The following is an 11,909-nucleotide window of genomic DNA, read 5'->3' as shown; positions in this document are numbered from 1 at the left end:
AGGCAAACCAGGACTGCAGTGAGCTCAGCTGCTGTTTTGGAGTCAAAACAAGAGACACTTGCTGAAAGTGAAGTTTTATTGAAAACCATTTTTAAGCAGCAAGAAAGTTAAAAAATCAAATGCTTTATTTCAAATAGAAACCAACTAACTTACAACACAATGTACGAAGCAAGTAAGTGACGGCAACATTGACACTTAAACATCTTTTAAATCAAATATTCAACAAAAATATATGTCAGCTTATAAGTACACAAATCTGCATGTGGGAATATATACAGCTGAGTGAAAAATATAAAAAGAAATACCGTTCTGCTTAAGAACATGATATAGTGAAGACTTTGGTAGAAAAAATGTCTTTATTTTTAAAAGTGTAGTCTTCAAAGATGCTTCCTTGAATCCAAAGACTAAAAATTAAACAGATCTATCCCATTACACTGCTGGAGGTTGCTGTCCACGGGTAGTTCACCGACTGTTGATCCTGTTGGAATCACACAGTGATAATCGGCTAACACAAGGGAAAAGGCAGAGTGGGAACAGTTGATTGTACACAGGAAGACCACCAAACCAATGCCTCTGTTTCACTGGCACTCCCAAGCCTACTGCTCTTCTTGCTCATTGCTGGTGTGAAGGCTGATCTTTTGGACTTCCAGCTCTTCTGCACTGACCATGGAGGGATCGATGGCTGCGTACCGGGTACCGTGGAACTGCAGCAAATGGATCTGTTGGACAGAGGAAATAACACAGAAATGGGTGTAAGAGCACAGCGTTTGGAAAAATAGAAACATTCCTTCTGAGCAGCTTTTGTGAGGCTGAAACCACGGTTCTGGAGTACAAGAGTTCAGAGACAGAAAACCCCCAAAGCTGAACACAGCTGCTCTGAGCCCTGCCCTTCAGTATCAGCAGCACTGAGTACACAGGAAAGTTAAGAAACAAAAGGAAGCTCAACAGGAGTTTCCTTCTGCTGTTGTGGCTAAACACGTTCATAGATTAAATTCAGGAACTCACTTGAATGTACAGGTTGACCTCAGCACTCCTGCAGAGGTAGGGGAAGTTGCCTCCTGTTTTGAGGTGAGCTCTTCTGGCATTAGGGTAAAGTTTATACATTTCTTCTTTTGCTTCCGTTGAAAGTGCGCTTTGGTCAAACACCTGAGGAACAAGTCCCAGCAGTGAGTTCTGAACCACAGATTTTGGTGTTACGTCAGACTGGCTGCATGCTGCTCCTAGAAGAGACCCTCAGCTTCTTTGTGGAATGGTGTTAATGAAACAGAAAACAAGCAAACCTGGGCATTGACAGCTAGAAAGCCAATACTGTAATACTGAAACATATGGCACAGAATATCTAATTCATAACTTAGCACAGGAAAGTCTCTGTTGCCCAGTCAGCAGAAGGCTTCCCTAAATAGGAAGTTACATGCTGCAAATGCTTGCTAAGTTGCTAAATGAATATTGTGGCTCCATGTGCCAAAGGGAAGAAACAGTGTTTAATTAAAAAATTGAGATTCACTTACATCCATAATGGTTACAGGGATGTCTCGGATTTTGTGAGGTTCTACGTAGGAGTTCTGGCAGTTGAGGGTGAGTCTTGAGGCTAGCTCGCTCTGGCCCAGGCTCTCCAGCTTGCAGTAGAGAGAAACACTGATTAACAACATATTTCACTGCAGGAACTTAATACAATATTAACAGTACAGCCAAAGAGAAGATAGCTTTAAAGGGATGAAGGTTGTAATTCAAATTTAGTATTACTCTGCATGAGGCAAATGCCTAAACCACGTTCCATGAGTTGTTCCTGTCCCCAGAGCCTGGCCTACAGATCTAGCCCAGCATTTTCTCCCTTTCCACCTCAGCTCCTTAACTCCTCTTGATTGACACAAATAAACAGAACTAAGCTAGAGGGTCAGTGAATCAGTTAAAGTGACAGTCAGCACCTGCTAAAGATCCATTTCTCATCCCTCCCTCCTGGGTCAGCGAATGAAGAAAGCAGCAGAAGTATCTACAACCTCCCACCCAGTAAATACAGAGTGAGACCACAGCCATCAGAGCACAGAGCTACCTACCCTGTCCACCATGAAATCAATGCCATCAGCCATTTCAGGATCTAGAGGACCAGATGCAAAATTCCCAAGGACAATTTTTTTCAGCATAAAAGCAGGCATGAGCCAAAAGCTAAAACAGAAATAAGATGTAACAATATCTTCAACCACCAAGGACTCAACATCAAGATACTGTATTGTAAATGCTTCCTTTCCTTGCACAGACTTTGTGTTTTAACTTCAAATCAAATCCTTGGAATAACTTCTAGTTACATGGAAAAAGTATAATTTAAACATGGTGAAAAACACTCTTCTTGCTCTAAATGGTTTTGTTAGACAACAGGCATAGTTCTGAAATCTGGCCACACATCCACAGAGGATCACAGAACGATTTGTCTAATTCCACACTCTCAATTGTTAATATTTCCATTCTCCTTGTGGTGTGCTTTTAAAAGTCACAAGTATTCCATCCCACACCCTCCTCCACCAAGCTGGAATCAGGTTAGACACACATCCAACTAATTGATGTGGCATTTCATTGCAAAAAAAATAATGCCACGAGTCTGCTTGCTTGTCTGTCTTTACCTGTTTGCTGTCCATGTCTGATTGAAAATTGAAGTGTCACTAAAGGCATTACACAAGATCAGAGACTGGACTCTGGGAGATTTGTGTGTGTATTCAGCAAACTTTTGAGCCAGAAAGCCTCCCAGAGAAGCTCCAAAAAGGTGAACCTAATGCAAGAGAAAAAACCCAAACAAACAGATGATGAAATGTGACCTCTGAGCACAGTGCTTTATTACAAAAATAGGTCATTCAAATTTACCTTGTCCTTATAACCCATTTTTTGAAAGAATCACTGTTCCATTCAGCTCCTGGTTTTATGTGCAATATAAATATGATAAATACTAATGAAAGGAAATGCTTCCCACAGACTCACAGTGCCAATTTCTTTGTGTTATCAAGCTTAAGGAAAACCCCAAACATTTCACTTTGTTCTCTATAGCTATTCCAGCCCAAGAGACTCGACTGTGGTGTTCTGTACTATGTGAGTTAGGAACTTCCACAGGATCTCACAAAAAAATGAAGTTAACCCATACAATTTAATAGGCCTGGAATAGCAGTTAAATTTAGGCCAAGTATGACAATTGCCAAGGGCATTCACCTTCAAAAATAAACTAGTTTCAAATGTGAAATTGCAACACAGCCTCTTTTATTTGCAGGCTGTATTTTTGGATCCCGTTTTTTGCACTGGCTCTTAAATGAGGCTGTTTCAAAACAACAGGTTTTTACTGCAACAATTTGTCCACTTCTTTGGGAGCACTCACTTTATCCAGCTGAAGGTGGTCTAAGAGTTTCCTGAACCCATCACAGAACTCGAGGTGATCCCAGTACACTGGATACTGCAACTAAAATAACACAAAGATAGAAAAAATTGAGATCAATCTGCTTCAAAGTTGTACCAGTTCTCACAGTCAAGGTTTCAAGACAGTGCTGTGCCTCTCCCATGTTATGAAGTTCCTCTTCAAGGTCCCCAGAGTCCAAGGGTGCCAACACCTCCCCCTCAGTTACACAAAAAACACAGAAAGTGCCACAGAGCAGTTTGCTGGGGAAAGTGCAGCATTACTTCACTCTGTGATCAGTGGCAGGGGAGGCTGGAATGGTTCTTCAGTGATTTTGTAGAGTGTAACATACAGAAATCATTAACTGCTGCAAAAGACAGCAGTACTCCTAAAAAGCCAGGCTGTTTAATATACTGTACAAATCAACACTTCAGTTCAGCTCAGGAGCTGAGAAGCCCCAGAAGAGCAGGCTGGTAGGATTTAAGGAGTGAAATAGCATCCGCAGCTATTATACAGTCTAAGAACCATGTTATCCACCATCCCTAAGGAAAACATGGAAACCCTGAACTAACTCGTGGTTTGCCTCAGGGCTAACAAAGATGCAGCTGGAGGCAAAAAGTACTTGTGCCCAGGACACAAAAGGAGAAAAGTAGTCTGAGAAGTCAACAGTGTGCACGCACAAGGTTTTAGGTAAATTCTGCTGTGGACATAGAGCAGATTCCAGCCTGGATCCACAGAGTGCTACTCTGTAGTACAACTTAGCATGAAGATTTTTAGTGGATTCTCTAAGTCAAAACTAAGAAGCTCATTACCCAATCTCTAATCAGAGCAACCACCTTTGACACAGGACTGAGAATACTCACAGCAATAACTCTGTAGCCCCATCCAGTCAGTGCCAGAATTTGCTGGAAAAATACATCTGCAGTTCCACTCACAGGAGGGAGAAATATGAGTGGGCAGCGAATGCTCCTTGGTCCTGCATCATACAGTGACCAGACTTTACTGTCATCATCGTCTACTATTATCTGGAAAGAGAGACACACAGGGGAGAAGAAACACAAGACAAGTGAGGTTCTTCAGTCAGCTTCCAGGATGGCTTCTAGAAATTTCCAACTTCTAGTAAACGTTATAATACTCAAGACCTTCTTTTACTCTTCTTCACAATAGCTTTCAGGCTGTTTTCTAACTGGAAATGACAATGTGGATACAGCTGGAACAGAATTGTGGCCACACACCATCAGACTGAACATTTTGTGCATTGTGACATAAGCTGGATAATGAACTGCACCTCAGGAAAGGAGCCACCATGCTCAGGAGAGACCCAGGAGGTCAGTTCAGGGTACCAAAAGCAGCAGCTGGGGGCTGGAAGAGCCAGCACTGCCCCAGGGACAGCTTTTTAAACAACCATTGATATTTGCATCCACGGACAGAAGATGTTACAGGTCTGGAATCACACAGGTCTGTGGAATTAAGCAGCTATCACCACAAATTATTGATCTGAAACACTTACAGCTGCCTGCCAGAAACATAGACACATACAACTCCCAGGGCAGCACTGCAAGGCTGACCTGGAGGGAAAAATGCTTCCATCATCTGGCAGCATCTCAGGAGCATCTGGATTGCCCAGGACACGTGGCTGGCTGAGAGAGATTACTCACACATGAGGTGCCATCCTTAATGAGCAGCTCCTCATACAGTACCACACGTCCTAGCATAATTAGTATCTTCAGAAGTGTTAAGAATTGTGTCTTCTTTTAGCAGCACCAAACCATGACTTGTTTTGACAAGGCCTGTTCTACCAGAAACTGCTTTCTATATTCCATATGTTCTTTCAACTCCACAATCCAGCAGAAGCTGCATCTTGTACCAGATGAACAAGCACAAACCTCTGGAGAAAGCCTGAGTCAAGCAGTCAGAAAGCATCTCCTCTGTATCGAGATTTTGTAACTTTTTGAATGGTAATATACACACACAATTTGCTTTTCCAACGCAGCAGTTAAGCTTCTCAACAATCAGAGAAGAACAGTGCATTACAAATCAGATTTGCTTGACTAACAAATCTGCTCCTAATAAAGCCAGTATTTCAGGCTCTGGGAGCATGTGAGGAATCACATGATAATGTTGTTTCCCAAAGTCTCTATAAAAAAAGACTGCATACCAGAGCTTCCAGACCACTGAAACCATTTAAACATAAACCTTGTAAAAAAGCCCTCCCAATCCCCACCACAACTCCTTGCACACAACCCCTGGGCTCCAGGCCTTGCTGTTCTCAGCTGTTATTCCATCAGCAATGTTGGATCCATTCAGGGTGGCTACTACCAAGTTTACCTTTAGGAGTATTTCCAAAGGCAGACCATAGTCTTTGAAATAACGACACCGAAGTTAGTTCATGCCAAGAGAGCTGAGGGTGAGAGAGAATATTTCTTTCCTCAAGCCTAGACAGTGAATCAATGATTTAAGCACTTGTTCTGGTTGATTTCTAGCCACATGCTGGACAGTTTAACTCTAGCTCCTGAGCTGTGAAGGCAGCAGTGTGATTAACTCCTGACTTGGGAGGTCACCAACTGTTGTCTTGCTCTGGCTGATTGATCAGGATCAGCTACAGTTCACATAGAAGGTAAAATCTGCACTGCCCCAAAACAAAGAGCAGAACGTTTTTAGCAGGACCAGAGTGTCCCTCGATGAAAACTTTTAAGAAGGACTCAGATAAGAGAGCAGGTGATGTATGCAAATAGAGGCACACAAGCAAAGGAGGAGATTCAGTTTAAAAGTATTATTTTCTGTGCTATACTTCCTATATCTGACCAGGGCAGGAAGGAGGATGGAACTGTGCATTTCCTGTGCCTGTCAGGAGAAACATCTCAGCACATTCTCAAACAAACTGCTCGGGCTCTGCTTCCTTAGATCTGACAGCAATTACCAAGGCTGATCATTCCCCACTCTGTACTGCACATGTTTTGCACTTCTGGGGGGGATAATACAGGCAAATGTACTCCCAAACACTGCTTCAGATATTAATTACATTTTCAAATTGGGCTTACTTTAAAATGCTTGCTCCAATAACAAGGACTAGTTAGTTTATTTCTTCGTACCCCACATTCACCACTGTGGCATGATTTGCCTTTTGAGGAGACAGAAACACTCAAGAGGGTGAGGCTGAGCCTGAAGGCCACCAGGTCACCATCAGCTTCAGCTTACACACGTCCTCAGTTATGAAACCCTGAGCACTGGCAGCAGCTGAAGGCAGTGGCTGCTGGCACTGAGCTGCAGCAGGACCATGTTCCCTTGGAACTACAGCCTCCAGCTCCTTCCGTTCACCACCCTGTATCCCACAGAACAGAGCCTCAGATCACCCATCTTTGTGCTGAAATACTGGCCCCTGGCTTTGGTGACCAGTGAGGCACTGCCTGAAGGCAACAACAGAGCACATGGGGTCAACAGCAATGCACCTTTCTTATCTACAGAAGACACACTGGCAAAAATTAATGAGAATCCTACAGCCCTTCTCTAAAAATGCTTCTGCAGCCCACACAAGTCATCCAGATACGGGAACCACACCGAAGTGAGCTTAGCCCAAAATCAAACTATACCACACCTCAGGCTAGACAGGACACTGCTGCTCAGCCTGTACAGCCACAGCAGTGCCATGCTTGCAGCAGCAGGGTGTAAAGGCAGGGCTGTCTCTCTGTCTGGAGCAGTCTGGGCTGCTGCAGGTCACTCTGTAACCACAGCCCCAGCAAACCTGACCTGCAGAAGGTACACGAGTGCTTTACTGGGTCAGGAGTTACTGCTCTGCATGCCCTCTGCCACTCAGCATGCTGAGAGCAAATACTAGAGCCCTGCACACCTCAAACATTCTCCTGTGGCTCAGTGAAAGCAAGTGGGGAAATGCAAGCAAGAGGAGAAAGTGGCTGGACAGTGTGATTAAGCAGAAGAAACTGTCTGGGTTTTTCCCTCGTGGTTAAGGACATTCCCACTCTCAGGACTCTGTGTGCAGCCTGACTGCTGGGAAGGTGCCTTTGGACACTGCTTTGTCCTGAGGACAATGGGCAGGAACAGTGGAGGTGGCTCTGGCAGCTCAGTCCAGTGCACCCAGGCAGCTCTGGGAGGCCACACACGTGATGCTCAGCACACACCACTCCCCTGGAGCCCCTCCTCAGCCATGGCTGGCACCACTGCCCTGTGCTCCCCACCACAGACAGAAGTGACCTCCAAGAAGCATGTGAAAATGAAGGGTGTGCTTTCATGCACTCACATGACACGTGGGACAACAGTTCAGGAGATAAAGCAGCTCAGAAGCACAACCACAACTGCTCTGCATTAACCACACTGAGTCTCTCCCCCTAGAAAACTATAGGAGATATTTGACACACAAGATGTACATACCTTTTTAAGAGGAACTGTGCTTCTGAACCAGTTATAGTCAGGAGAGACTTTAATCTCTCCCATGATGTTTAGAAAAACCTCAGTTTGGGTCAGCCTGCAAAAGAGAGAGAATGAGAAATCAATACCACAGTTTCACCGTGGGCAGCTCTGGAAAGCTGTGCTATGTAAATAAAGCAGTGCAGGGTGATCTGCCCTTATCACTCAATGGCACTACCTCTGACTCACACCGAGTTCACTTTTACTCAGTTTTCATCAAACCATGCAATTACTCTCCCAAGAGGCAGTCACCTGACTGCCTTACTGCACCAACCTAATTATGAAATGATGATGCTTCTGTAGCAGCATTCCCGTGTGACAGCTGCAGAGAAAGTCAATTGTCTTGCAGGCTGTAAGTGGCTTTAAAACCTAAAGCATGTTCTTGGTTTCTTTTAAATTGATAAGGCACTCCAAGTTTATAGCTAATAAATATTTATACAATTCACTCAGGAATTCACACCACAGACATTATTTCATGAACCTACTCAGTATTCAGGTCACGTTTTGCCATCTGAGTATAACTGACCCAAATGAGTCCCAAAGCACATCAGAAACATCACCTGATCCGAGCCTTAATTTACAGAAAATCCTTGAAATTTTAATTCTATCTACACAGAAGCAGGCTCTTGTCAGGAGTTACCAATGAAGAAATCCTTGAAGCACACCAATTAATACAGCACAAATTGATTCTGAGTTGGGTCCACACAGGAGTGCCACTAATTCACTTCCCAGCCAGAATGTCCAAGCATATATAATGAGTATCTTATAATACTCCATTAATTAGTAATAAACACTGAAGTAGCTCCAAGATTTAACTGGTTCTTTTTAAGCAGCAAGAGACCATTAGCTTCCATTTATACAACAAATGGCATCAAACACTTCTGAAGTCTGCAGACCAACAGCTTCACCCTGAAAGCCAGCTGCCTTGGGAGATTATTTTCATGCATTTACACACAGCACCGAGCAAAGAAAAACAAAGAAACTTTTGCTCTTGTTACTTAACAGTCACTAAGTCTAAATCAATAGGTTTTGTTTCTTAATTCTGCATAAAATAAGACCTCATTGTGTTCTGTGAGTCACTCCAATTCATTTGTCCCTGCAGGAGAGCTGCCGGTGGGCAGCTTAACCAATTTATGGGGTTACAGCTGGATTAACAGTTAATTACAATTTCCTCATCTTTCAGTCTTTATTTGCCGTCTTCCAAGTGCAGGAAACTTGCATTTTAAAAGCGGAAGTACTTTCTAAATTGCATGAGAAACACACATCTTCCATAGGTCATGTGCTACACCTCCCATGTTCAAAGGTGGGACGTTCAGCTGCGTGGCTGTTGTTTCAAATTCGTGTGCTTTCACTTTGCTGCTTGCACCAGCTGTTCTGCTCTCTGTCAAAGTCTGGCAGCAGGTAAAACTACAGCAAGGGTAACAAAACATCTATTCCAACAATCTGCAAAGCAGAGCAGGTGCAAGGATGCTTTCCTGGGCTGGGGGACAACAGTCACTGGAATGAGGAAACCACGGTTCAGACTCATTCTTTTCCATAACCACACATCAATGGCTTTCTAAAAGCTCTTCAGCAAACGACAGTGTGACAAAATTGTGGCAGATAAATTACAGGAAATGCCTTAAAACACACATTATCCTGGACTGTTTCAGTGGCAGAGCCAAGAAGCAGAAGTCACAGTCAGGGCCCTGCATGGACACTGAGGCGCCTGAGAGGGAGATTTTTCCTGCTGTTTGCTCTGGTTGCCAGAGAGGGTTGGAAACCTCTTCCTGCTGTGATCACCTCACTTACTTCTGCCACCTCAGGCTGGCAGCACCCTTAAGCTAATTGCTGGGGGCTGGGAGCACAGAGCTGTGTCATTATGGTCTGTAAGGAAAAGAGACCATGCAGGTGGACTTTGTGCTGTCCCTGTACCTTGTCTGGTACCACAGTGAGCTTAGAGTCCACCTGAAACCCAAATTTTGAACTTCCTAGTTCACATGTTCCCACTCACAGAAGTGAGGCACTGGCCACTAACACCTGGGCTGATTCCCACCAGCCTTCTTCAAAAGGAGCATCTGTGATCACCACTCCTTTCTTTCCAGGAAAGAGGAAACTTGGATTAGACAATGTCCTGTTACTAAAATGGGGTTTTTCCTCCTTTGCACAGAAATGCAGCATTAAATTCGTACACACAAATACTCATATTAACAACAACTACATCTGCTTTCCAGCCACAGAGAAGCTGAGCCATGAACTCAAACCAGGGATTAAGCTCCTGAAGGTAACTCGGACAATAAAGAGCCTTGTGCTGGTCATGATCAGCCTCTGAACGCCCAAGTTTCATTTTTAGTGAAACCAAACAACCTGATGAACTTTGACATCTTAAAAACAATTCCCCTGAAAGAAGAATCACCTACGGATGTGCTCAGAGCACTTGATAATAGTCTCCTTGTGAGCTATTCCACTACACTAATGACATACTCCATTCATTATTGATGTAAAAAGACAACGAGAAAGAAGATATAAGGGGAACTGGGATATGGCAACGGCACCTTCCTCTCACCCAGTGCTGCTTCCACCAACCCGGCCCCACGCTGCCCTCAGCCCCTGCTCCTTCCCCCAATTCTCAACCACATTTGGCTCCACAGCTTTGCAGGGAGAAGCGGACAAAAGCCCACACTCAGCTCAGGCTTTCCCCTCTGTAGCACAGACTGAGGCAGCCCCTTCCCCAGAGAGACCCCCAGAAAACGGAGGCCCAAGGGGGAGCTTTGGGCTCCCTGCGGGGCCGCGTCCCGACCTTTTCCCTTCCCTCCCTCAGGGATCGCAACGACCCCGCTCCAGAGCCCAAAAGACATCCCCCGCCTTGCACAATCCCCCGTCCCCTCCGGCGCAGCTTTTCCGGGGTTGTCACTGTCCCGAAGGAGCAGAGACCGCCCCGCTCCCCTCAGCGCCCACCCGGCCCCTCAGAGCTCTCTCCTTGGTGCGGGGCGTTGAGAATAGGGGCAGGCCCGTCTCCACAGCGACGACCGCCGCCTTTCCCATCACTGCTGGGCGCTCACCGGCTGGCAGGGCCCGGGGACGAGGAGCAGGACCGGAGGAGCAGGACCAGGAGCTCCGGGGCCGCCGCCGCTCTCCTGTCTCCCCCTCCCGCCCCACGCGCCCAGCCGGGGGCACCCGCCGGCCGCCACTTCCGGGAGCTGCGCTGCGCCCCTGGGCGGGGCGTGGGCGGGGCGGAAACAGCTCCGCCGCCATGGCTACCGAGGCGGAAGTGAGCTGGGGCGCCATAGCTACCGAGGCGGAAGTGAGTCAGAGGGGAGCCATTGTTACCGAGGCGGAAGTCACGTGCCCCCCGTTGTACTTCATGTAATAATTTGCCTTGGAAGGGACTTTTTACAACTCGTTTTATTCCATCCTCTCCTTGGTCAGGGACTACTAGAACACGTTGCTCTGAGCCTCCTCTAACCTGGCCTTGAATACTTCTCGGGATGAGCCGCAGCTTCTTGGGCAACCTGTTCGCTGTGGGGTAGCTCAGGTTAATTAAGGAGCGCGAGAGGTGATACTGAGTCATTCCTCTAATGAACAGGTGGAGTCAATTAGCCACGTTTAATTGGTAGGTAATAAATAGGAGTCGAAGGTGAGCTGAAAGAAACTGACCTATAGTTAACCTGCAGATATAGGTGTGTTCTCCATAAGGCATGCCTAAAGGATACACTTCATTAGATAATATACATTCATACGGTCCTCTTCCCTGCTTGAAGACCACCCCACAACACGCGGCATCATTTTCTATTCGCTCCCAAAATCCCTTCGGCTTGCCTGAAATTTTTCTGCTCCCGTCTTAGCCTGATATTTTCACGCAAACCTTTAAAAAAAATTTCTGTGATCAAATGGAAATATTCCTCGCATATCGCATTTGGAAAGAGGAATTAAAGGGAAGAATCACCGTGAATACACACACCTGGACGGCGCACCCAGGACAGACCGAGAGTGTCCGGGGGCGCTGCTGCTCGCAGACTACATTTCCTCTAATACCACACAGCCCTCACGCAACCGTTCACTGCCGGGACTACACTTCCCATGAGACATCGCGCGAGAAGCGCGTTCATGCGGGGCGCGGCGCGGCGCGATGCCCGCT

General features: G+C 45.8%; 1 protein-coding gene and 1 long non-coding RNA gene across 2 annotated transcripts; both read right to left on the bottom strand.

Moving 5' to 3' along the window:
• Window positions 1-58: 58 nt before the first annotated feature.
• On the bottom strand, window positions 59-10,987 carry SPG21 (SPG21 abhydrolase domain containing, maspardin). Its single transcript, XM_066328237.1, has 9 exons — window positions 10,834-10,987; window positions 7,757-7,850; window positions 4,234-4,395; window positions 3,356-3,436; window positions 2,616-2,761; window positions 2,055-2,163; window positions 1,509-1,616; window positions 1,006-1,146; window positions 59-719 (listed from the first exon to the last, which is right to left on the bottom strand). Exons 2-9 carry the CDS (start codon window positions 7,817-7,819, stop codon window positions 597-599), a joined length of 933 nt encoding a protein of 310 aa, XP_066184334.1. The 5' UTR covers window positions 7,820-7,850; window positions 10,834-10,987; the 3' UTR covers window positions 59-596.
• A 171-nt stretch (window positions 10,988-11,158) lies between these two features.
• LOC136366768 (uncharacterized) lies at window positions 11,159-11,835 on the bottom strand. Its single transcript, XR_010744569.1, has 2 exons — window positions 11,733-11,835; window positions 11,159-11,636 (listed from the first exon to the last, which is right to left on the bottom strand). It is a non-coding gene; the product is annotated as an uncharacterized lncRNA (long non-coding RNA).
• Between the last annotated feature and the right edge of the window lie 74 nt (window positions 11,836-11,909).

This window comes from Sylvia atricapilla, chromosome 13 (genome assembly GCF_009819655.1).
Source record: "Sylvia atricapilla isolate bSylAtr1 chromosome 13, bSylAtr1.pri, whole genome shotgun sequence".
In the NCBI taxonomy this organism is placed as follows: Eukaryota; Metazoa; Chordata; class Aves; order Passeriformes; family Sylviidae; genus Sylvia; species Sylvia atricapilla.
This window is presented reverse-complemented; position numbering and strand designations above follow the sequence as displayed.

What these genes read in the sequence shown, in the direction of transcription:
- SPG21 (XM_066328237.1), bottom strand. Translation starts at nt 7,819, where the DNA reads ATGGGAGAGATTAAAGTCTCTCCTGACTATAACTGGTTCAGAAGCACA. An exon ending in CAGACATGGACAGCAAACAG is followed by an intron (nt 2,164 to 2,615) that starts GTAAAGACAGAC and finishes TTTCTGTTTTAG; the next exon opens with CTTTTGGCTCATGCCTGCTT. An exon ending in AGGTCAACCTGTACATTCAA is followed by an intron (nt 720 to 1,005) that starts GTGAGTTCCTGA and finishes TCTGTCCAACAG; the next exon opens with ATCCATTTGCTGCAGTTCCA.